A 25,128-nucleotide genomic window follows, 5' to 3' on the forward strand; every position below is an offset into this window, starting at 1 on the left:
ATATTACGTGGTAACTCAATAGAATGATTCCAAATTAGTTTAGTGTGATATTCATTTAATCAATGTGTATTACTTCAGATATTAAATCGTAGAGAATGAATTGTACTCCAGCAGACTCGATTACATGCAGGAAAATTTGTGGTGTATGTTAAAGAATTAGCTTGATTGTCTTTTTGATGCCAGGTGTCACTCCCAAGAAGATAATACATGCCAAATAGGCAACTGCGTTCTGTGGTAAGGGGAAAGTCTTAACGTGTCTCATTCCAAAGTAAAATATTAACAGAGACATCAGAATGTGAAGAGCGGGCAGCACTACAGAAATCTAGATAGCGACAGCGACACAAGCTTAAATATTAACGCTACACGTGACTTATCCACCCCAGTCAACTAATGAGATCAGATGCATAACGTAGATTTATGTCATTCTGTGAACAGTTTATCCTCATGTCAGTGATGTATCATGTAGGATCTTACGATGGTTAGAATTATGCAGTGCTTAGTATTGTATCTGCATGGCCGGCCTAGGTGGGCGAGCCGTTCTACGCGCTTCAGTCTGAAACCGCGCGACCGCTACGGTCCCGGGTTCGAATCCTGCCTCGTGCATAGATGTGTGTGATGTCCTTAGGTTAGTTAGGTTTAAGTAGTTCTAAGTCCTGGGGGACTGATGATCTCAGATGTTAAGTCCCATAGGGCTCAGAGCCATTTGAACCATTTGAATTATCTTCATGATACCAGATTTCACCTAGGGTGGAGTATGCCTCATTTCTCATAGACACTGCACAAATGCGGACTTGTATCCCATTGCCTGCATGATAATACGCTTCGTGACCTGCATTATGCGTATGTTAGCTGATCAAAATTACGTAGAAACCTTTTAGTGAACGCTAGTATTGTCTGTGTCTTCCAGACGAAATGCAGACCATATTTTAAGAAGAAAACCGTAACTGATAATGTTGGCACACGTGCACAAGGTTTGTGACCATTCAGTTGGTACACACAGGTCGATCCGAAAGATGTTTTGACATCCACACTACAATTCCCATGTCTGGTTCCTCATATCTCTATTATAACTGCTATTATACACTTTTCCTAGCATACTTTGTGATTCTGATCCTGCTGCAGTAGTACCATTCCATCATTTATCCCAAATCCTCGGCCTCGTATCAGTGCTGCCGCTCCTAATCATCTCAGACGGCAACTCGCATGCTTGTGTTGGTAGGTCTATCTAGAATACACATCCATTGTGCAGTTGCTACACCTCAAAACAATGTGGAACGGGAGGGTTACGTATATAACTTAAGTGTAACTGATGACACAGCCATTTCAGAATTCTTGTAGCATGTAATTTGCAGCAAATAAGAGCTAAACAAACCTATACATCGTAGCAGTCTACACCAGGTCGAAGAGAAACAAAAAGAAAGAAAAAAAAACTATCGAATAAGGACTTCGTAACCATCTGGAAGGAATACGGATGTGTTGGAATACGGTTTGATAAGGTTACTTCAAAGGAATATGAGCCTGACTTACACGTTTCCTGTATACTTTTACTGTATGTAGTCATTCCACTTTATGCCGCTGCAGATGCTTAGCCCTAGGCGTTGTATTTGGTTGTTAATCCTTCCACAAATAGTGTAATCAAACAGCACAGGATTCCTTTTCCTCTGTATGTCCAATACGTTACATTTATTTGCTCGCAGTCCCTGTAGCAACAGTCGACCATCTGCAAATCAATACCGTGTTTTGGCACAGTTACCTTCTTATAGAAAACTTCACTCTCCACGAACAGCCTACATCTGCGTCTAAACACGTACTTGATAAGCTACTATACAGTGCCTGGCCGAGGGTACATCATAATCTGCTCAGCCTCCCACTAAAATCCTTAACCTGAGGGGTGATAACTACATAACAATTCCTGCAGCCCTCTCAAGCACACTTTTTAATGAGAATAATTCTTTTGCATTTGTCCCTTCTGGAATAAATTTAATGGAATTTCATATAGTCACCTGTCCTTCATTAGGAAGAATTTACTCTGAACATGTAGTCTGTGAAGGATGTGGTAAGGTGCTACATAGTAAAGAGGCATCAAACAGATAGTTTATAGTGCAAAACTCAGCAGGCGGCAGTCAGCTGGGATGACCACCCCATTGGGACTGAGGAATAAGGACAATAATGTGCTTCTGTGAAGGGCCAAGCTATTTAGCATGTGCCCTGCTGTCGAAGTTACTTTTAGATCTGACGATATCGATACTGGACGAGAGACGGGCTGAGTTCTACTTGTAAATGCCAGGAAGTCCCGATTCAGGAAAAAAAATTGCCCAGTACGCAATAAACTCGTATTATTTCAGCAGTGCATAAGTGTATCAGTTTCCTTATGGAGGTCAAACGATATTGAATCGTACTTGACAGTGTCATTTATTTCCCTCTGTTTACAAGAATGAACACAGTGTGGCTCAAATGCTCAAATGGCTCTGAGCACTATGGGACTTTACATCTGAGGTCAATAGTCCCCTAGAACTTAGAACTACTTAAACCTAACTAACCTAAGGACATCACACACATCCATGCCCGAGGCAGGATTCAAACCTGCGACCGCAGCGGTGGCGCGGTTACAGACTGAGTACACAGTGTGTTGAGTTTAATAATCTCTGCGTTCGGTAGACATACTGATTGTAAAATATGATATCCTAGTTCCCAAGAAGGTCATAAGACGTGGCCATAAGATGTCTTTCAGATATCGACAATAGTATTATATCTGACATATAGGCTCATAATGACATACATATGTCAGACGATCCCGCTTGGAAACTCGAAACATCTGCCCAATTTTCCAATAGTTTGGTACCCCTCGTTGTTCCTGTGACCTCTACTGTTCCTGTTCCTTTGTTCTTCCAGATGGAATAGCCTTTTCCCTTGGTGATGGGTTTTAGATGATTTTTTATTCTGTGATAATGTTTATAATTGTCTACCAATAATCTGTTTTTACTCAGATTGTTACTCATTTGTGCACTAAAATCGGTAACACAGGAATTGTAACTCTGGTTTCGAACATACGAATGATATTTAACTATTTTACAAACACAATTAGTAGTGGTAGAAATTCATATATAAAATAACTAGTGAAATGCTGGTCGTCGAGTGCAACGTTAAATAGAACGTATCACATACAAAACTATAAACTTTTCGCTGTTAGTGCAATGCTTGTTTTATAATGGTCACCTCACAGTGTATAAAATTATTTAAAAATGGTATTTTACTGAACAACAGAGCCCAATTAGCCCAACTGCCTACCATTAGAAACATAAATGAGTAACAATAATGCTGATCCAGGTCAGTACCATCTTCCTACATTAATCTGCTTTGGTTTCAGATGAAGCCAGTAACGGAAGTAACTGAGCAGCTCCTGTTGGCTGGGAAACCGTTCCATTTCGCATGCAAGTTATTTGGCATGATGCCGTTTACGGTTGACGCCCACACTGCAACCCTGAGGAGGTCGCAGTCCGATATTACCTGGGCTAACGTCGCCATTTCACTGCAGTTCCTTTGTGCCTGCGCTTCGTCGTATTTTGCGTTACACGTGAGTTTGACGTCTTCTACAATGGAAGTTCTTAAAATAATAGGAGTTCTTCAGTACTCATTCCTGTTCTTTGGTGTGATAATTGCTGACAGATTCTGCCACACAAGTAAATATGGGAAATTGCTTTCCTTGTTAGTGGAGTGTGATAAATGTCTGGTTCCGAACACAGGACGAGTAACAACATCACCTAAAAGATTTGTGAAGGTGCAGTTATCTATAGCAGTTTTTGTTTGTTGCTTGATTTTTAGTGAACTGTTGATTGCAAATGTTACTCTGGATGAGAAACTGAGTACAGTATTCGGTATGACCAATTTAATAACGGCTGTACTAACACTCGTACGATTCGCAAACCTACAGTTGGTTGTCAAGAACAGACTGTCATCACTTAACGATTGTCTGATGAACTTGACACACAGAGCAGCAGATAAGCAGAAGTACTCAGACATGTGTTCGGTAAGGAACAGGGGCGATCTGCGCACACCATTCTCTGTGCGAACACTTAGTCGGGTGTATGTGGTGCTGTGTGAGATGTCGGTTGTGGTGACGTCCGTTCACCAGACTTTTTTGGTACTTTACCTCGCAGCACTAGCGTCATTAGTTGTGGAAATAATTTACTACATTGGAACACAACCAGTGTTCCTCGGCATGAAAGATATTAACATCTTACAGCAGACGTGGTTCCTCTTGCTTTACAACACAAGCACAATGGCAGTATTCATAGTACCTGCTCAGTTTGTGTCTTCAGAGGCAGACCGCACAGTGAGGCTGTGCTCGCAGCTGCTGCTGGGAAGGAGGGGTGCAGCGGACGACACACAGAGGGAGCTGCGGCTGCTGGCGCTGCAGGTGTCCGCTGCTCGACCCACGACCAGGCTGCTGGGGGTGCTCACTCTCGATCTGAGAGTCGTCTCAGGCTTCATTTCTGTCGTGACGACTTACACCGCTCTGCTTCTCACATTTTTTCCTTCAGGTATGACGACAGTGTGCGTAATTTGTGTCTTGATTTTTTAAATTCCTTTCCACTAAAGTACGAACTCATTATGTTCGCGCGAAATTCGTTGTGGATCTGCGTTTGTCATTCACCTGACAGATTTATTTGCTCTGCTCGAGGCTACAACTATAACAACGTCATGACAGCGTGTAAAATTTGCACCAGAGCAATAAAATTTTTACGTCCGCACCTCGTATACGTCATCCTATTTTTACAGTTCTATATAAGTAATCGACCTGTTGAGACGGCATACAGATTAGATTAGATTAGTAAATGTTCCATAGATCATCAATACGACACTTCGTAATGATGTGGAACGTGTCAGGCTAATAAAAGGTGTATATACAAGATATTACATTACACAAAACATTACATAACACTTAATATTTTTAATTTTAATTTTTTTTGTGGGGGATGGGCAAATTACCCACTTACTATATCCAAAAAATCATCTAATGAGTAGAAGCAGTTGCTATGAAAAATTATTTTAATTTCATTTGAAATGTTATATGGCTATCTGTCAGACTTGTGATGCTATTAGGTAAGTACCAAAGACTTTTGTGGCAGCATAATTTACCCCTATCTGTGCCAAAGTTAGATTTAACCTTGGGTAGTGAAGATCATCCTCTCTCCTAGTGTTGTAGCCATGTATACTGCTATTACTTTTGAATTCGTTAATAACAAATTTCATAAGTGAATACATATACATATATATATATATATATATATATATATATATATTTTGTGAAGCTACAGTGAAGATCTCTAGCTCTTTAAATAAGTGTCTGCAGGATGATCTTGGATGAGCTTGCAAAGAACACTCTTTTACTCAATGATGAGTTCCCCAGAATATGATGCCATACGAAAGCAGAGAATGGAAATAGGCGTGGTATACTAATTTACTGAGATGTTTATCGCCAAAATTTGCAATGACCCCAATAGCATAAGTAGGTGACCTCAAACTTTTCAGCAAATCCTCAGTTTTTTTTTTTTTCTAGTTCAAACCCTCATCAATGCATACACCTAGAAATTTTGAATATTTTACCTTAGCTACTGATTTCTGATCGAAGTCTATATTTATTAATGATGTCATTCAATGTACTGTATGGAACTCTATATACTGTGTTTTCTCCAAGTTAAATAAGAGCCCATTTGCAGAGAACTACTTAATGATTTTCTGAAAAACATCATTACAGTATCACCAGTTAATTCTTGTCTGTTAGGTGTGATAGCTATACTTGTATCATCGGCAAAAAGTACCAGCTTTGCATCTTCGTGAATATAGAATGGCAAGTCATTAATATACATTAAGAACAGCTGAGGACCCAAGACCGAACCTTGCAGCAATCCATTCATGATTGTTCCCCAGTTTGAGAAATCACCAGTTTTTTGCATATTATGTGAACTGCTTATTTCAACTTTCTCTCTCTTCCAGTTAGGTATGATTTAAACCATTTGAGCATTGTCCCATTCATACCACAGTACTTGAGCTTATCTAGAAGTATTTCATGAGTTACACAGTCAAAAGCCTTTGGGAGATCACAAAAAATCGTAACTGGTGACTTCAGGTTACTCAGAGCATTTAATATTTCATTAGTGAAAGTATATATAGCATTTTCCGTTGAAAAACCCTTCTGGAAACCAAACTGACATTTTGTTAAAAGTTTATTTTTACAAAGGTGTGAAGCTACTCTACAATACATTAGTTTTTCAAGAATTTTAGATAAGGCAGTCAGAAGAGAGATTGGGCGGTAGTTGTTGACATGAGACATATCCCCTTTTCTATCCAGTAGTTCAACAGTAGCATACTTCAGTCTATCTGGGATAATACCCTGCCTCAGAGATCTATTACATATGTGGCTAAAAATCCCATTTATTTCTAGGGAACAAGCTTTTATTATCCTGCTGCATATGCCATCAATTCCATGTGAGCTTTTATTCTTGAAAGAGTTTATTATCTTCCTAATTTCAGAAGGAGAGTTGGGTGGAATTACAATTCTATCAAAGGGTGTGAGTAAGGCCTCTTCTATTAACTGCCTTGCTTCTTCTAATGAACATTTAGATCCTATTGTCTCTACAACATTTAAAAATTGATCGCTCAAAATGTTTTCGGCTTCTGGCTTGTTGTGTGTCAATTTCCAATTCGCTTTGATGGTAATGCCATCATCATCCTGTACTCTTGGTTGCCCTGTCTCCCTTGTAATAATATTCCAAATTGTTTTGATTTTGATATCAGAGGTATTAATCTCAGACATGATGCACATGTTTCTGGATTTTTTAATAACCTTTCTTAATGTAGCACAGTAGTTTTTATAATATTTGGCTGTTTGTGGGTCATTATACTTTCTTGTTGGTAGATTCGGTTCCCTTTTGTGGTTACAAGTTAATTTTATTCCTTTAGTAAGTCAAGGTTTTTTACATGGTTTCTTATAATTAGATTTAACTACTTTCTTGAGGAAACAGTTTTCAAATTCTCTTACAAGTGTATCATGAAATAAGTTATATTTTAAATTAGCATCGGGTTACTTGTACACCTTATCCCAGTCTAACTGCTGAAGATTTTCTCTGAAATTTCTAATTTTTGAGTCATTAATTCAATGCACAACTTTGGAGGGTAGTTTTGAATTACTGAATGGAGCTATGTCATATACTGTGACTAGCTGAGCACCATGATCAGAAAGGCCATTCTCAACAAGACAAGAATTTATGTTTTGAAACCTATCTTGGTCTGTGAAAGTGTTATCTATCAATGTGCTGCTGTCCTTTACTACCTGAGTAGGAAAATTAATGACAGATGTCAGATTGAAAGAACCGAGCAAGACTTCCAGGTCATTCTTCCTATTACACTCTTTCAGTGAATCAAAACTGAAGTCCCCACAAATAATAATTTACTTTCCCCTATCTTACAGATAGCACAACAAGTTTGCCAGTAATAAATGAAAGTTCCCTGAAGGGGGCCTATATACTGTTGCAATTATAAAAGAGCTGTCCTTCAGTTTAAGTTGACAGGCACATGCTTCTATATGTTGCTCTAGACAAAACATTTTTGTATCCAAGCTTTTTACACAGTGATAACATTTGACGTATATGGCAACTCCTACTCTCACCTTGTACTCTCTGCTCATATGTGCAGCAAGTTTATAACAGCTGAATTACCTTTTCCATATCACACACAATGTGATGCTCAGACAGGCATAGTATACCTATTACATTATCAGATTCAATGAGTTCCAAACATACCACAAGCTCATCTACATCCTGGAATATTTTGGTGATAAATGGTAACTTTACTTTTTACTTTCTTTTGTGAGAATCTACTTTTTTCTTTAATCCACAAATATTTTTTGTTAAATATGGTACCATTATTATTTACTTTCCTGTTGTGAGAATGTTGTGGGTTAAGGATCTCTTTAGCACCTGCCTGCCTGAACTTCTCATTGGACACTGATATTAGTCCAAAAACGAGTTACATCCATGAGTGTTAGTGTCCCTCCTTACGGATTTCGCTAACAACCCTGCCAGTTTACCCTTCCCTTTCCTATTGAGGAGTAGGCGATGCCTTGTGAAATTCCCCCAGTCAATAGCCTCGACAGGAACCAATCCAATGTCCGACAGAGTGGCCTCCCTATGCAACTGATCCAACACCATATTTACCCTTCTGACAGAGCGTTTCAACTGGTGCTGATCACGCCGCATGAAAGCAGGCACCAGCCCAACATTGGTATGGGTCGTTGCCGAGGTTATTTTCACCAGGTCACACTCAGTACTGTAACCCTGATCCCTATCAATACTGTTTCCCCCTCCACCCACTATAATCACATGATCCTGCTTTGTGAATATCTTGCACAAGGAACCAATATCCTCTATCACCTCGCTAAGTCATGCACTTGGCTTGAAAAGGTTTGTGACTTGGTACCAGTCACCTAATTTTTCCTGCCAAATCTGGCCCATACCTATTCCATGGCTGCTACATAGCAAACAGAACGTTTGTCTTACTTTCTACTTTTTTTTTTAAAGAGTTGGTTTCCTATTGAGATTCTGTTGCATGTTAACTACATCTACTTAACTGTAGTAGCAAGGCAAATCTATTGGTTGTGCCAATTGGGAAATTGTCAGATATTGTCCTCTTTCTGTGGCCCCTGTTCCCAACTACCATCTCCCACCGCTGTTTACCCACCTCCCCCCTTAACCTCTTCAGTTCCTCCCGCGCTCTGTCCAAATCAGCCTGAAGGGCCCTAATTTTCTCCTCCTGTTCACCTATAATCTTATCTCTTGAGCAAATCCTGCAAAAGAATGGAAGAGTCTCGTTTGCTACATCAATACCCACGCCGCTACAGTTTCCCCAGTGAAACCACCTGTCACAACAGCAGCACAGAACTCCTGAACTAACTTTCCTACTGCAGCTCACACACTTAGTATCCATGGTAGTTTGGAAAATAGTTAAGAGATATACTAAGTAATAACGATAATATATTAAATACAGATGCAAAAGGACACTAAATATATTTTCGAAAGTAATATGTGAGTAAACTATTGCCAAATCCACTTAAATTAGTCGTATAACGCTAAATATGTAAGATCAAAAAATAAGCTAAACAGCCGAATGCAACCAAAACGAACTTATTGCGATTAGTGGAAGAATACGTAAATAAAAGAAAAACCTTTAGTGGCAAGCTTGAAGAGCACACTAATGAACTTATTTAATTAGTTAATCTATACGAAATGCACTTAAGATTGCGGTATAACGCTAAGTATGCACACTCGGAAAGTAATGTAAAGCCGCGAAATATAAACAAAACGAACTTTTCACGATTACTGGAACAACACGCAAATAAAAGAAAAACCTTCAATGGTGAGCCTGAAAAGCACCCTAATTAACGTATTTAATCTGGTAAACTACAGCAAATGCACTTACAATTGCGGTATAACGCTAAATATGCACAATCAAAAAATTACTCCTAAGCCGCAATAAGTAAACAAACGAACTTTTCCCGATTACTAGAACACTACGCTAATAAAAGAAAAACGTTTAATGGTGAGCTTGAGAGTACACTAAAGAACGTATTTAATTAGTTAAACGTGTTCAACTACAATTAATTACACCCTAAGTCACTTATCTATCACGAGGGCTCTGTCTCCATACGTGCGGCCTTGTGCAGGGCTACCAACTGCTTCGTCAGTCGACATGCCGCGCCTACTCATACATAGCATCTACAGAGACTTTGAGACGGAGTATAACATAAACGTTGAAGCTGCTAAGCTTATTGACGTTTTGCAAGGTCTAACAGTTTTTCGTGGAGGAAGTTTTGACTTTGTTTTGACCGGTGTTCAAGTTGTCCTAGGACAAGCTTTGTTAACTAATGGTCTTGATTGTGTTGATTGAGCACTACAATCTAGTGCTACACGACAGGTGAGCTTCCTTTCTAGTGATTGCATGATCATCTGTACTACAAGCATGAATCAGCAAACGATCACCATTTCAGCACAATCACACAAAGAGCTAGGAAGACTGCCATGTACATTCTGCCTTTAATGGTGTTTGTGTTCAGAAATCGAATTCGAATTTTAGCTGTTTGTGAGAAGGCCGTGTTGTGGCTCACGTAATTAGGGGTAACAGTTACCGGCACTGTCAGGGACTCAGGATTATTTTTCTGTGATACTGCTGCTCACATTGTTTGAGCATCCCACGAATTCCATTTGAATATGGAATGTAAGGATTGAGCAGGATCGTACTTAATGGCATGTAGGGTATCAGCATCCTTGTACGACTGGCACTTAAGAGGAGAGGTTTGCAAAATAAATAATATAATTCCATGTTGTGGTAATGTAAATGGCAGAAACAACTCTATGGTAACACAAACAATGACATCGTTTGCAGAAAGACTTGATTAGATAAGGAAATCAAGACGCTTTATACCAAGAAATTCATGATTATCAAAATGTAATATCGTGCTCATCTTGAGATATATGCAATTGTTAAGTATCCAAGGATGATGATCAACATTATACAGAAAACAGAATACAGCAAGATCAATCCCATGTACATAGACCAAACAGAAACTAAAAATTAAAACCACAAAGAAAAACACAAAGTATACCACACGTATCATCAGAAATTCCATCCAAAACTAATAAACCCCACAGATAAGAATGAACACAGACAGAAAGACATATATTATAAAAAGACTTCAAACACAACATCGGTACATAGACAGACAACCTATAAACAAAAAATCACATTGTAGTAACACAAATAATGCTAACAGATAGAGAAAACAAGAAAATAACTCTGCAAATGCTGGACTAATATGAGAGCTAGTGAAGAAAGAAACAAACATTGTAATTGCCATATCAAGAATGAGCAAAGTGAGAAATTTCAAACTTAAAACAACAGCACTAAGAAATCAGAAAAACTGCACGCAAATAATATCTTATTCACAATAGCTGACAAAGTGATTGGTACAGTACTGATCGATAGCAAACTTTATACAAAAAAACCAAAGATTTGATCTCCTCTAGCAATATCATAAAACTGAAATCTGATTCAGCAGCACATTTCGAAAATCACATACTAAACAACCTGCAAGACACAAAACATAATCACAAATAGATAAAAACAACACATCACACTGAATATCCTACAAGCACCAGTAATCAAGAGCCAAGCCAAAGTTCACAAACCACTTATTCCAGTGAGGCCTGTAATTAATCTCAAGAATGCACCATTATACCATCTGGAAAAACAGATGAACAAAGTCATAATGCAACACTGTGAAATGAAAAACAGTGACAAAAGGAAAACACATATAAATATCAATTCACACATACACCACACAAGCAAGAGACGAAAGTTTAACTCACTGTTGCAGTTGCCACATTACCCACTCTGAACACACACACACGTTCAAAAGACAGTGAAAAATGCATGTAAGGTGATGTAATGAATGTGTAATAGGTCCTGTAGAGCGTGGTGAACCAATAAACCCATCTCCAGAACCACACAAATGAACACTGAAATCGTAAATAACACCAAATAATAAGTTAACCTCACAAAACGTGTGCTGCAAAAGTAGTTTCTTAGCTACAAGGAAGAGAATAATATAGGAAAAGGTATATATATATATATATATATATATATATATATATATATATATATATATATATATACTGGTATAGGCATTTGTATGCAAAGACAGAGATACGTGTGTAAATAGGCAAAATACTGCGCAACGGTCGGCAACGCCTATAAAAAAAGCATGCCAGACACATTACTTCATGATGAGACATATATTTCCAAAAAAGATACTACCGCTATAGCAGTAATGTACGCATTATTAAGTAACATTTTTTTCCGTTGTATATGGCACGTACCAAATCTGTATGAGCGGGTGAATGCATAAGATACAGTGAAGCACCTAACAAACTGGTGTAGGCGCGGATATTCAAATAAAGATATATGTAAACAGGCAGAGTACGGCGCTGTGGTGGGTAACGCCTAATAAGAAAACAAGTGTCTGGTGGATTTTTTATATTGGTTGCTGCTGCTACAGTGGCAGGTTATCAAGATTTAAGTGAGTTTGACCGTGTTGTTATGATCGGCGCACGAGCGATGGGATACAGCATCTCCGAGGTAGTGACCATTTGAAAGTGTGCCGTGAACATCAGGCATCCGGTAAAACATCAAATCTCCGACATCGCTTCAGGCGGAAGAAGATCCTGCAAGAGCGGGACCAACGACGGCTGAAGAGAATATGTTTAACTGCAGGGTATGGTTGAATACACGAAAAAAAAATAGGAGAGACGGAGACTTCGGCACTTCTGAGAGTTAATTGAATATCACTTGCTGGCGTACCGTGAGCGCACGTGTTTACCTTTCGTCGGCGGCTGCAGTGGCGGCTGTCGGCGCGAGCTGTGAACCTGAGAATCTATTCTAAATTTCTCTCGACTGTTAATCCCCAGGCCTGCGCAGTGGCTCTGACATCTCACTGTGTCAGCTAGATTTCCCGCTCTGTGGGTTTCGGCCTAACATTGAGACTGGCGTTACCATCATAAAATTTTCCTTCCCTCACAACTGCGTCTGAGAGCTGAGGTGTGGGAAATTACTTGTGTGGAATTACTAGTGTGGCTGTTAGTGGTTTATATTCATGAAGTGCTGGCATGTTTATTCACTTTATCTATGAATAATTTGTACATTTTTATGTAACTATGCCATGTGACATATCAATTTAATCAGAATTGTTACAGGAATTCAATGTAATGTGTATTATTTGTTTGACACCTTACACAGTATACAAATCTTACTAAACGTTTCAGAGTTTGCCCTTCAGCATAACGGTGTGCTATTTTCTAACCTACATAACATATCAAAACTTCAAAGTCTCACATTTACCCAAAGCCACTGACGAGAAGGAGGCAGAGCCCATAAATTATAGACAGATACCAGGAAGTGCCATTAGTGCCTGACTCCTATAAGTTTTCCATGTCACTGTCAACTAACACACTACGTTACTGTAAAGTAAAATCCGATTCCAGTGAAGATTAATTATAATGTGACCAGCACAGTTAATTCAACGATATTTATAAACCAACCTGCAGTACCCACATTAAAGTTTACCATAATTGACAACCTGGCATTTCCTCGGCTACAGTTAAGTTCGTCTGTACTAATCCAGTATAAGTACACACTAAAACAAAACTCCATCCGTATCAGCATCGAATACCTCAACTGCATCGACTGACCGCCATATCTTCATTATTGAACTACTGTCATGGGGTGGAAATTTGGAGAGGTGTCGGGTCTTCACACCGCAGTACTGTCCATTGTCAGTTTTATTTTTGTGTATACATCCTCTACTTCGGATGGAGAGTAGGACAATGGCAAATGTGCAAATTAGAGGTGTCATCTTCAGCCATGTGTTTAAATCTTTTTAATCAAATCCCAAAAGCGGTCACATGGTTAGAAGTGTTACCATTAATTACCAGGTGTCAGTTTGTGACCTGGAGCCATTGCTACTCGCTAATGTATCTCCTCAATTGGCATCACGAGGCTGAGTGCACTCTGGCAGACCAACAGTGAATGGAGGCCTGGATGGTCACCCATCCAAGTGCCTATCTTACCCAACGGTGCATAAATTCTATGATCTGACACATGTGTGTCTATGGCGGCATTGCCACTGACATCCACTGACATTAATATAACCTGTTGCACACTAAAATTGCAACTCCAGAAAAATAGCAAACAGCAAAATGTTTCTTACTGTAGATAGACAGTGTGGTATGAAGACTACATGATTACATACTTAGGTGACGTTAGAGTTTACAGGGTACGAAATTTAGTACACTGAGATGACACCACTGGCACAAATAGCGGCCATAACCCATTAGGCATCAAGCTGAACTAAGTTTTGAAGAAAGATATGGAAACTTCCATGCTGCTTCAGCTCTGTACCAGTGTTCATGCATCCAAGTGGCCTTTGAGGGTTTTCCGTGACAGTCGTTCAGCAACCCGTGACCAAGATCTGTTCAACGTGTTTCTGATAAACAGAACTTGCTGGGCAGAGCAACTTCGGAATATTTATTGTTTCAATATAGAACAACTCGAGCATCGTGCAGTCTTGTGTTATCTTATTTGAAGGTTAAGTGACATGTACCTTGAATTTATGTTACTGTTGACGGGCTTAATAAGTCGGAAAGTAATAGCTGCGCTTTCGAAATCTACTGCTGTGCAAACCAGAGTCGATCGTGTGTGTAGCCAATGGCACCCAATAGAATTACGCCGTTTACTGGGCCGGTATGACATTGGTGAATGGTACCTGGCAATGCTCGTCCTCCTCGGTTTTCGTACTCCTCGGTACCTTTACACAAATGTACGTCGATCTTGTGCTGCACTCAGAACCGGGGCACGTCTGAAAAGGCGGCATGGCGCCACTGCTGTTGGTAGGGTGACGTAGGCACACCATTACGTAATATCAAGGAAAAAGGCAAGAACTGTCAGTATGCAGACAGTCTGTGTAGCTCCACTCTTACTCGTACTGTACATGAGGATAATAGCCTGCAATCAAGCCCATTACCTGGCTGAGGATACGTAACGTGGCTGCGCAATCTTACTGAGCATAGTGAAGAGTACGTCAGTCCTCTCGTGCACTAATGATTTGGGGCTGTTGATATCTTCCATGGCGCTGATTATAGCTTTTCTAAACGCATCGATTCCAAATGCACATGAGAGTCATGAGGTACCAACAACTGTGAGCATGTACGTTGCCGAAATATAAACCACAATCTCGACAGGCCACCATCCTGTCATCTGTCAACACGTTGGTAGACCTTCCTCCATCTCGCAAGAGACATGAGACGATTTCCTACACTTCTCTGACTTTTGAATGAGAAACACATACTGTAATAATTCCATGTGCTGGATGTCTCAAACACTCTGGGTCAAATTTAAATACGTGATAGTGGGATAGGGAATCAATCATCGAAACCGGATGTTTATTGTCTTATAGACATACACAACGTCCACCACATTACAACAACGTAGCTCATAGTAATTGTGAAAGTGATGGCCGCCATTCTCAATACATGCATGGCAGCGGGGCATGAACGTCTGCTGCACTCTCTAAAGGATGCCTGGTGTCTGTTGTAGCAGGAGACAGGCAGCTTGGACCCTCGCAAGCAGGTCTTCGTCCGTTCCTTCGGGGGTTCCATGCATCAACGTCTTGACGTAACCCCAGGAGAAAAAGCCCAGAGATGTGAAGAACAGCGATCGGACAGGACCTCCCCTTCCAATCCAACGATGAGAGTATATGTCTATTAAGTGCTCGTGGACATTAACGTCGATGTGGGCTGGGGAATCTTCTTGTTGAAACCACGTCGTTTCGCAGTCAACAAGGGTTACAGTCTCCAAGGAATGTGGCAGCACACCTCGCAGAAACACCAAGTGACAAGGACCACTCGAAAGGGGAGGCAGCAGATAATGTCCTGTTAACTAATGTGGAACAATTCCCGACCATACTGACGTTGCCATCATAAAATTTTCCTTCCCTCTCAACTGCGTCTGAGAGCTGAGGCGTGGGAAATTACTTGTGTGGAATTACTAGTGTGAGTGTTAGTGGTTTATATTCATGAAGTTCTGGCTTGTTTATTCACTTTGTCTGTGAATTGCTGCTGGTGGTCACCAATGTGGGTGGGGCTGGAGATTCCAGACGTAGCCTTGTGGCTGTTAAACACAGCATCACAGGTGAATGAGGCATCCATCAATAATATTAACTGTACGAAGTTCAGCACCCCATCACCGTGGTAGACAATCAACTGACAGAAGGCATGGTTCAACATGCGTTGGCAATAGTGCGCCGGCCGTTCAAGCGGTGCTAGGCGCTACAGTCTGGAACCACGCGACCGCTACGGTCGCAGGTTCGAATCCTGCCTCGGGCATGGATGTGTGTGATGCCCTTAGGTTGGTTAGTTTTAAGTAGTTCTAAGTTCTAGGGGACTGATGACCTCAGAAGTTAAGTCCCATAGTGCTCAGAGCCATTTGAACCATTTGCAACAGTGCTTGCACACGTTCGTAATGGTAGTGGAGAAATACATGTTCTATCACCACTCTCTACACAGTATCCTTCGAAGTGTGCAAATTGATGAGTGCTTGTTGTTGGGCGGACTGCCACACGATCTAACACCATGTCCTCGAAGTCCGGTGTTCGAACACGTTTTTGGTGGGAACCTTATCCGGTTCTCTGTGGCATGAAGTGCTCCTTCTCAGGTAAGATGGTATTCACTAACGTCCAGTTAGGATGACGCACTTTGGGATCACGTGACTTGCGGTTGACGTGACATATGTTCGATGAGCCCAGTACGTCTGTGTTGTGTACAGTATGTCTGTTTGGTGGTCAAGGGTGTACACTGTTTGTCACCCGTCGCCTGTTCCAGTGTGCAACGGACATCCAGTATCTTTGCGAGAGTGGCAGAACTGCATGCGCAGTCGCAAGGCATGCATTGAGATTGGTGGCCGTCGCTTTGAACAATTACTAAGAGCTACATTGTCTGTGCAGTGTACGATATGTATGCCCATAACACAAAAAAATTTCTTTTCCGACGACTGGTCCCCTATCTCAGTTTAATCGGTTGTGGTCCCACTATCACCTATTTCTATATGACCCAAATTGTTTGAGACAATTTGTACGCCGAATGGAGATGACATTATTCATACTTACTTTCCTGGTTTTCCTGATAAGCAAACCTCTTGAATATCCAACCATGCAGTACATTTCTGTCAGTATGTGAGTTACGTGCCACTTTCATGCTGTTATAACTTTAGTGGAAAGCAGCGTGTTGCAGATAATTAACGCAGAAAATAAGTAAGGCCAAAGGGACGAATACTTGGCAGAGGAAATCTGTGAATCTGTAAAGGCACTTAAGCACAAGACACTAATGAAACGCCCACTAATTCGCGAAGAGCTAACAGGTGGCCGCATCTCGTGGTCGTGCGGTAGCGTTCTCGCTTCCCACGCCCGGGTTCCCGGGTTCGATTCCCGGCGGGGTCAGGGATTTTCTCTGCCTCGTGATGGCTGGGTGTTGTGTGCTGTCCTTAGGTTAGTTAGGTTTAATTAGTTCTAAGTTCTAGGCGACTGATGACCTCAGCAGTTGAGTCGCATAGTGCTCAGAGCCAGCTAACAGGTAATTAGGATTGTGGAAAGGGCCAAGGGAGTTGCGTTCGGATTCGTTTCACAACAGTAATTTATTATCATTTAGTTCACCAATACACTTTTCAAAGAATTACATTTGCTTCGCGGCTGAAGGCCTCCAAACAGATGCTTTAGAAGAAGTTCAATTTTGAAAAGACATAACACACAGTTATATTTACGAATAAGATAAATCGTATACATACATGAGAACAGCATGCAGAGCGGCTGAAGACCGCCGGGTTAAATCTTCGGAGTACTGAAGGCAGAAGGGCTCAATGTTTGAAGATGCAAACAGGGCTGATGGCTCACAAGGTGCACAGGAAGGGATAACAAACGCAATAAGATGGTTGAAGGGCGCAAAGTCGAATTCTGCGAATTAAGGAAATATATATTGCAACAATCGGTAAAACAATACATTAAGTTTAAAAATTTCCTTTTTGCAACACCAGCGGTGGAAGGTCCATAATAACTTGTGAAACCTTTCAGAGGAAATTACGATAGCCTTTCAAGACCAGAAGGCGATGATGTTTGGACTCGAAGGAAACTCTGAGAACATGTTTACAGGGCTGAAGGTCCACAGCTAAATTTGCCAAATTAAAAATATAAAATACAGTTAAATTACAACAACATTAAGACTGCCAAAAGGATGACTAAGAGAACGGCGCTCGGGAGTCTCCTGTGGATCGGTCTGCCCTCGTTCACTTAGGCGAGACACGTGGTGAGTCCAACTACACTTAATTCGTGCGAACCCAACCAAGGGACAGTCACGGACCGACCGACCAACCGCTTGCTTGCCACGACAATGAGAACTCAAACACAAAAGGTTACAAACGTGATAATCCGCAACGATGTATGTATTAGCTGTCAAAATTACACACAGCGACAACAGGTGAGGAAAGGACGCTGATTGAAATTACGTTAGTGGCCAGTAACCGGAACCCTAACGGCCACAAGGCAGAAAATTCCGCTGGTACACTTGAATTGTAGTCGACCAATATAGTTATCTGCACCGCATGGCGGCTAAATTTCATTAATAGAAACACTCGGTGTTGCTGACAGGAAAACTTCGCCAACAGCGTACCACCGAAAACGAACCACTACAACATGAATGAACGTGACTTGGATAGTTGAAACCACTACTCAACTTTAACGTCCTGGATCAGTGAACCACGAAGCTCGTAGCGATTGGACAGCTGTACACACGCTCCGACACTGCGCAGGGACCGGCAGACAGAGGACCCAGCCGACTGCACCACGCGGAGATAACTTCCCTGGTGCGCGGAAACCTACCAACCACCCCAGAATGCCGACATCATCTAAAATAGTCGTCAGTGGACATAACGCCAACTATACACACAACCTGACAAACACTGCACGAACATCTGAACGATACTCAACACTAACGAAGCACGCACGGAGACACATCGGGAGTCGACGCACACACACACACACACACACACACACACACACACACAACCGACTCATGAACGATCGGCGAGCCAAAACGGGTCGTCCGGTAGGACAACCGACCAACGTGTCCCGGCTCAAACTGATGTGTGGCGGCAATGGTCGGGCGAGCCATGTCGACCCAGACCTCACTGCTGCTCCAACCCGACTGCACCACTACCGCATTGCAACTCCCCTGCTGGCAGGTCCGGACTGCGCTCCAGACGCCCTTCCACTGACTGGCAGCCCAGAGTCGCGACATGAACTGGCTTACGACAGACCACGACCGGGAAGTAATAGCAGTCGAGCAAAGATACTACGAAAGTAGGTACATCGATACGCGCTGCTAACGCCCCTCACGGTCAGACAAAGCAGCAACTCAGTGAAACTAGTAATTTAAATTAACGTATTGAGGTGGAAGTAAAAAACGGGGTGTAAATACATGATGGCGGGAACACGAGCCACGCACGGCTCAACTAATGTGAACAGCCCTGGACTATTGCCCAATGTTTGGACTCCCAAGCAGACATAGCAGCAGACCTTGAAAGAGTTCAGAGACACGCGGCAAGGCTCGTAACTAACTGTACAGCTCACAGGAAAGTATGAGCGGAAAGCCTATGGAGCTTAGCAAGTCTAAGGTTTACGTTGTCCTTGCGAAATCCTTTTGGGTAAATTTAGAGATCCAGTGTTACTCGAAGTCTGTGTGAAGATTCTGCAGTGAGGAGCAACATAAATGGGTCGTCACTCATGTAATGATATTGAAGCTCTTCCTGTACGGGACATCATTGTATCCCTGTGAAACTGATTTTAAAACTACTGATGCCACTGAACTACAGAATTGTGCTTGCGTTAATAGAATGACTGCGAGGAAAGGCGAGAGATAAAGGTAGTATGGTCATGTTTGCCAAGAATGAAAGGAATTTCAAATCTCTCAGTTCATACGCCATTTTTGAAGTGGAGTGTGGAACACTCTCTGTTCATTTACCTGCCACGCACGAAGCTATGGACCACAGGGCTCATAACCCGCCATCTGATACGTCCCTATATTTTAAAGACTTTAATTCACACAACTTGCCACGGGTCTCTGTCATCACATGCTCCTGAGGTATACAGAAGAGTAGAATAATAATAACTGCTCCTAACTTCCGCATTTCTATAGGTGAGTTCTCCTCTGTTAATCTCGCGAGGTGATTCCCAGCGTCACTGATACTGGTCAGCGAACGTTCTACGACTTGGATACGTTTGGGTCGTTGAACAGTGCCTCAAAGGAAGCAGATGAAACAGGTCCTTATCGAGGTTAAGTGTGCGCAGTAAAGCCAAGTGACTGCTCGTACATCAAAGAGGAAACCATGAGTAGCTTGATATCATTACAAACTTGATTCACCTTTCCACTATTTTCAAGCCTTCAGGACAAGTCAAAGACCGTTTCCTGGAGTGAGTAATGTCATTTTTCAATCAGAGGCAGTCATGTGGCACCTTGCTGGTTCTAATGCCGATCTGTTCCTGAGAACCTCAAAGACACTGGGTAACGAGTACAAAGCGTTGACGAATTAGCGAGGAGATGATTAGCATTAAATTCCTAAACACGATTAACTGTTCCGCAAAGACACGTAAGTATGGAAGGCTTCCACGAAACTTTCTGGGGTAGGTGGACAGTGCATGAGTAGTGTTTTAGTGCGCAGCCAGGGAAGCATAGCGCAGCCACCGTTAGTAGGAACCATAATTAAGTGTTCTGTGAGCCCAGAGATATTCCTGAGAGGAGCAAAGAGGTATTTTGTTTGAGATGAGATGAAACATACAGCTGTTACATATTGATATGCTGTTAGATGAGGTGGGAGGTGGGAGGGGGGTTGTTTGGAGTCTGCGGCTTGTGACAACACCTTATCACAACAAAATGAATAATGGGATCCTACACCTCTTCCCATGCGGAGCTAAGTTAATCTACGTAAACATTTCCAAATACAATGGAGAGATAACTTATGCTAAGTTAACATTGTTGTGTTTCAAAGTATTGTCGAGAAAGTGCATGTTAGTATAACGATGAAAAGTAATATTAGAAATACCTAGTTCCTTAAAGTAGCTCTCGTACTTTTGTAATAATGTAATCTCTAAATTTGCAGATAATGTAGCAGCAGCCAGACAAAGGAATATGACTGAGCTCAACAGTCTTTCACAACTGTGACGCATCGTGTTATGAAATTTCATCTTAAAGATTATCCTGACGTCACACATCGTGATCCACGAGGCCAACATCGCTGGACTGACATGAGAACAACTCGTAGTAGGCTGAGTTATTGTTATGCTTGAATTTGTAATAACTTTGGTCATACATTATGACCTTGTCGAGTTTATACTCATATGATACTGCTTTGTGATAAACAGGCGAAATGTTTCACCCGATGAAAGAAAGAGAGAGAGAGAGAGAAATCAGACATCAATTTTGAGTTATGGAACATACAATCAATATGTGGAGTAGTTGTTGAAATTCTCTTGCAATAAAAGATAACAGTGCAAGGCAGCTAGCCTTGACGTTAACTCGAATAACAGAAAAATAATTATGTCTGCATGTTCTGTTTTCCACAGCCTTGCACCGCCTCTTCTCCCTCGTCCCCTCTCTGTTCCACAGACGCCTTTATCCAGAGCCCGAGCGCTTAGAAAGCCGACTTCCTGCAGACATCAGACATTTCATTTATTGTATCAAGTTCTGAATTCTGTTTGACTTCAGTAGGGGTATGAGAGCACCACAGGCTGCCAGAAACATTAGCGTCTTGTATGGGGGTAATGCCATTGGAGGAAAATGGTTTCTCATTTTAGGGAGGATCTTTTTGACATTAGTGAGTCTCCACTTTTAGGAAGACGTCGGCATATGATGAAATTCGTTTACTTGCGTTAATCCACTGTCATCCACTTCAGTGTGCTCGAGAAGCATATGTGAAGCAACTGTGGTCATTCCAACATCTTGCGACATTTACTTGCAACGGTGAAAGTTCAAATACCGGATGTATTCAGCACTACGTGCTCTAAGTCAAAATCACAAAAATTAACGGGTGACCAAATGTACTATCATGCGCAAAAGTATCCGAACGACTTGAATTGTGATACGCATGATTTGCATGCAACCAGTATAACGTAGCTGTCTAGCGGGTCCTCTAATCGCTTTTCGGTACAGTCGTTCGACTGTACAAAATGGATACCACGAGGGACCACTAGACAACACTGCTGTTTAAGGCAATCAGTGCGATGTAACATCACACCATGATACTACAAAAACTAGAAAAACACGTAATTAGAGATGAGTTAGACCCTGACGCTAGTACAGGTTACAATGATTTTCAAAATCGTTACCATCTCATTAGAGTCTGAAACAACTAACAATGGCACATAAACTATGTAGCAATCCTTAAACAAAGTAAATGTTTGCATGAACAAGATATTCTGAGACAATGTCTGGACTAATAAAGGTCTATGACATTTCAAAGTATTATTCCTCTGTATAAGGTTTTCCCTCACCTGCTAAATGTCCCAGTCACGATTGGTTTTTGCATAAACTGGTCGTTAAAGGAACTAGTCAAAGAAAACGCGATAAACAACGGTAAACGCTCTATAGAAACCGCAATATTAATGGAGTATAATCAGCAATGTCACTGTAGTAATTATTTATGAAAAATTCCTTGCCCACACGTTTGAACCGTAAATGACATGACGAAATCTTTTGTTCTGGATCTGAACAGAAACCGATCAGACGTAGCCACTACTAACTAAAATACACTTTGGCACCTGCTCTGGACGTGATCAAGGCAACGATCATCAATGCAGACTAGCAGTAAAGAGTCATGAAATATAAAGGTTTTCAACAGTATTAGTTGACATATCTGATACTGTCCTCTTCATCCTCAGACCTCTCACTACTCGTTTGTAAATCTTGTCGTTTAACAGACTTTTCCTTTCCCTTTTCCATTTTCTTGTGTTGTTTACATTTCCCTTTTTCTTTATTTTTTCTCACTTTTTCATTGTTGATGCTCACTTTCCTTTTATATCTTTGCTCTTCTGCTATGGTTTGTTTTACTGGAGTATAGGTTAAAATAGCGGTTTTTCTAAAATATCTCTTGTTTGCTCCAATCCTTGGTGGTGCCTTCGGAAAAGGACGCACTGCTTTTGGAGAGAAAAAGTCTTCATCTCCAAGTTGTTGTTCTACGACACCAGAAGATCCAAGCAGATTAGCAACCCCTGATGACCCTGGCAAATCAACGATTTGTAATTTATCTTTACTAATGTTCACAATTTCAGATGCATGAATTGGGGCATGTTGTTCCGAGGTCACAACGCGCCCCCGAAAAACGCAACATGTAGCCCCAATCACACATGTTGAAATAAAAGCAAGATATTGGTTGCGTCACGAAACATATGTAATTCACCCATTGTGTACCAATGCTGTACATAAATCCCTACAGTAAAACACTGAAACATTAAAGGCTACGCGTTAAAATTCGTGAGATACATGAAAAATACCTAATATCAAAATATTTACTTATGTGAAACAGCGGCGCACGCGCTGTCGTCGTTCCAGTGTTCCAGGGACCATTATACTGTTATGATGGCTACCGTCGGTGGGCTGTGGGGTTTCATTTCACGACGTGTTTACTTCATATTCATGCCTCTTTCCCTCGCGGAGTTATTTCAACTGGAACAATTTACCTCGGTAACTTCTATTCCACTCACCCCTACATTTAAACCCGAGTTTTATCCCATTTCTGTTGCTTTTAAGTCAGCTGTATTACAGACTGAGATAGGGCAGTCTTTACATGTGCTCATAGTACCGGTATACAATACTTGGATATGGATTGTAATAACAGACATTATACTACACACATTTGGACATTGCATTTCACTGTAATCTAGAAATAATAGGAAATTCCCATGAAGGACAATGTTTTAATTGACACGTAGTAATGATGAAAAGAATTTCAGAGGTCGCATACATGGTGTCAGCATCACTTAACTAACTACACGATAGGTTACACCAACGACGAATGTAATCGGTATTATTCTTAAAGTATGAGTGTCCTGATAATGTATAGTATATTTAATTTGTTAATATGTATTGCTGCCACGTTCACGCCAATGTTTTTCGACGTTACGAACTCTTCCACGCACAAAGCACACCTGGTTAGCTTCCACTTTCGTTTCGCGCAAGTTGTTCTCAGCTGCTGGCTGTGGATTGACCATCGTTTTGTGCGGTGGATCAATGGCTTCAGTTTCTCAATGCCCACATACCTCCTTGTAGCGGCTTTTGGAATAGAATTGTGGAACAGCGTCTCATTAAACAAGCAACTGGCTACTAGAGAGGTCAATAGGTACCGGAAAACCTTGTTCTCTCCGTTTGCAGTAACACAAGAGGATAAATTTCATGTTTATTTTCGTACTGGGATATCCTCTTTTCAGTATCTGTCGATGACTCTTAAAAATTACTGTACTGAATTGAAACAAATAAAATCAGTAACTTCTGCTATATCGCTGTAGACAAGAAAGTTCCTTGTGTTAACGATTTCTCAAGATACTTTCTTCTTTGTATGCTATTATTCTCCAAAATTTCTCTTCGCTATCTCGACCGGTTTATGCAACCTAGAGTTTACGTGCTACGTACGATCCATTTTCTCATGATCAAAGACAGATAAAGACCTCCGTCCAACTACAAAGAAAAATTTCGTATGCAGCAACAGATGCATCAAACGCAAAATGATTGTGACCCCTAATTTCCATTGCAAACTTTTCCAATTTTACACAGTGTCTTAAGTAACTGTATGTATCGCAATAAATACGACCATTAGTGAGATGGCGGTCACGTCACACGAAGTTACAAGTAACACAAAAATAAATAATTTTACTGAATTGTTCCTGTAAAATAGTTTGAGATAAGTTACAGGGTTTGTGCTTCGAGTCTGTCAGCGCTGCGCGTCGCCAACAGGTGCGGACACAGATGGCTTCCCGCCTCAATATCCGCAGGATCTGCCTGCATGTGAAGGTGAGAGGTGCCGGGGCTAGCAGTGTTTTCAACACTAAATTCGTCTAGAATCTTCGTATGGAAATGATGCTGTAAGCCCCCCCCCCCTTTTCTAACTCCGACTTTTGCTGTTGCACATGGATTAAGAAGAAACGCGAACTGACTGTAATCGACCCTGCAAGTGGAGTAGAAAAGAGTCTGGCACCTGCAATAATTTAATTGGATAAAGGAAAGTTTCATCAACGTGGTGAGAAATGAAAGGAGTGCTGTACCGATCTACGGAATGAAAGTTCTGTCCAAAATAACAATTTGATTTATTGTGGCTAAACTAAAAATGTTAAACAAAACACATGAAACATTTACAATACGTCAAATTGGATACTCAAATAAATGCTCTGAAGGTGAAATTGACCGTAAACTAGTTTGTGACATTTATGAC

General features: G+C 41.1%; 1 protein-coding gene across 1 annotated transcript in view; it reads left to right on the plus strand.

Moving 5' to 3' along the window:
- Nucleotides 1-4,279: 4,279 nt before the first annotated feature.
- The window catches only part of LOC124796140 (carboxypeptidase B-like), a 164,664-nt gene continuing 143,815 nt past the window's right edge, over nucleotides 4,280-25,128 (plus strand). Inside the window, exon 1 of the mRNA XM_047260232.1 lies at nucleotides 4,280-4,498. Within this exon, the coding sequence (XP_047116188.1) occupies nucleotides 4,280-4,498 (219 nt within the window). The remainder of the gene's footprint in view (nucleotides 4,499-25,128) is intronic.

Source organism: Schistocerca piceifrons, chromosome 4 (genome assembly GCF_021461385.2).
Source record: "Schistocerca piceifrons isolate TAMUIC-IGC-003096 chromosome 4, iqSchPice1.1, whole genome shotgun sequence".
Classification (NCBI taxonomy): Eukaryota; Metazoa; Arthropoda; class Insecta; order Orthoptera; family Acrididae; genus Schistocerca; species Schistocerca piceifrons.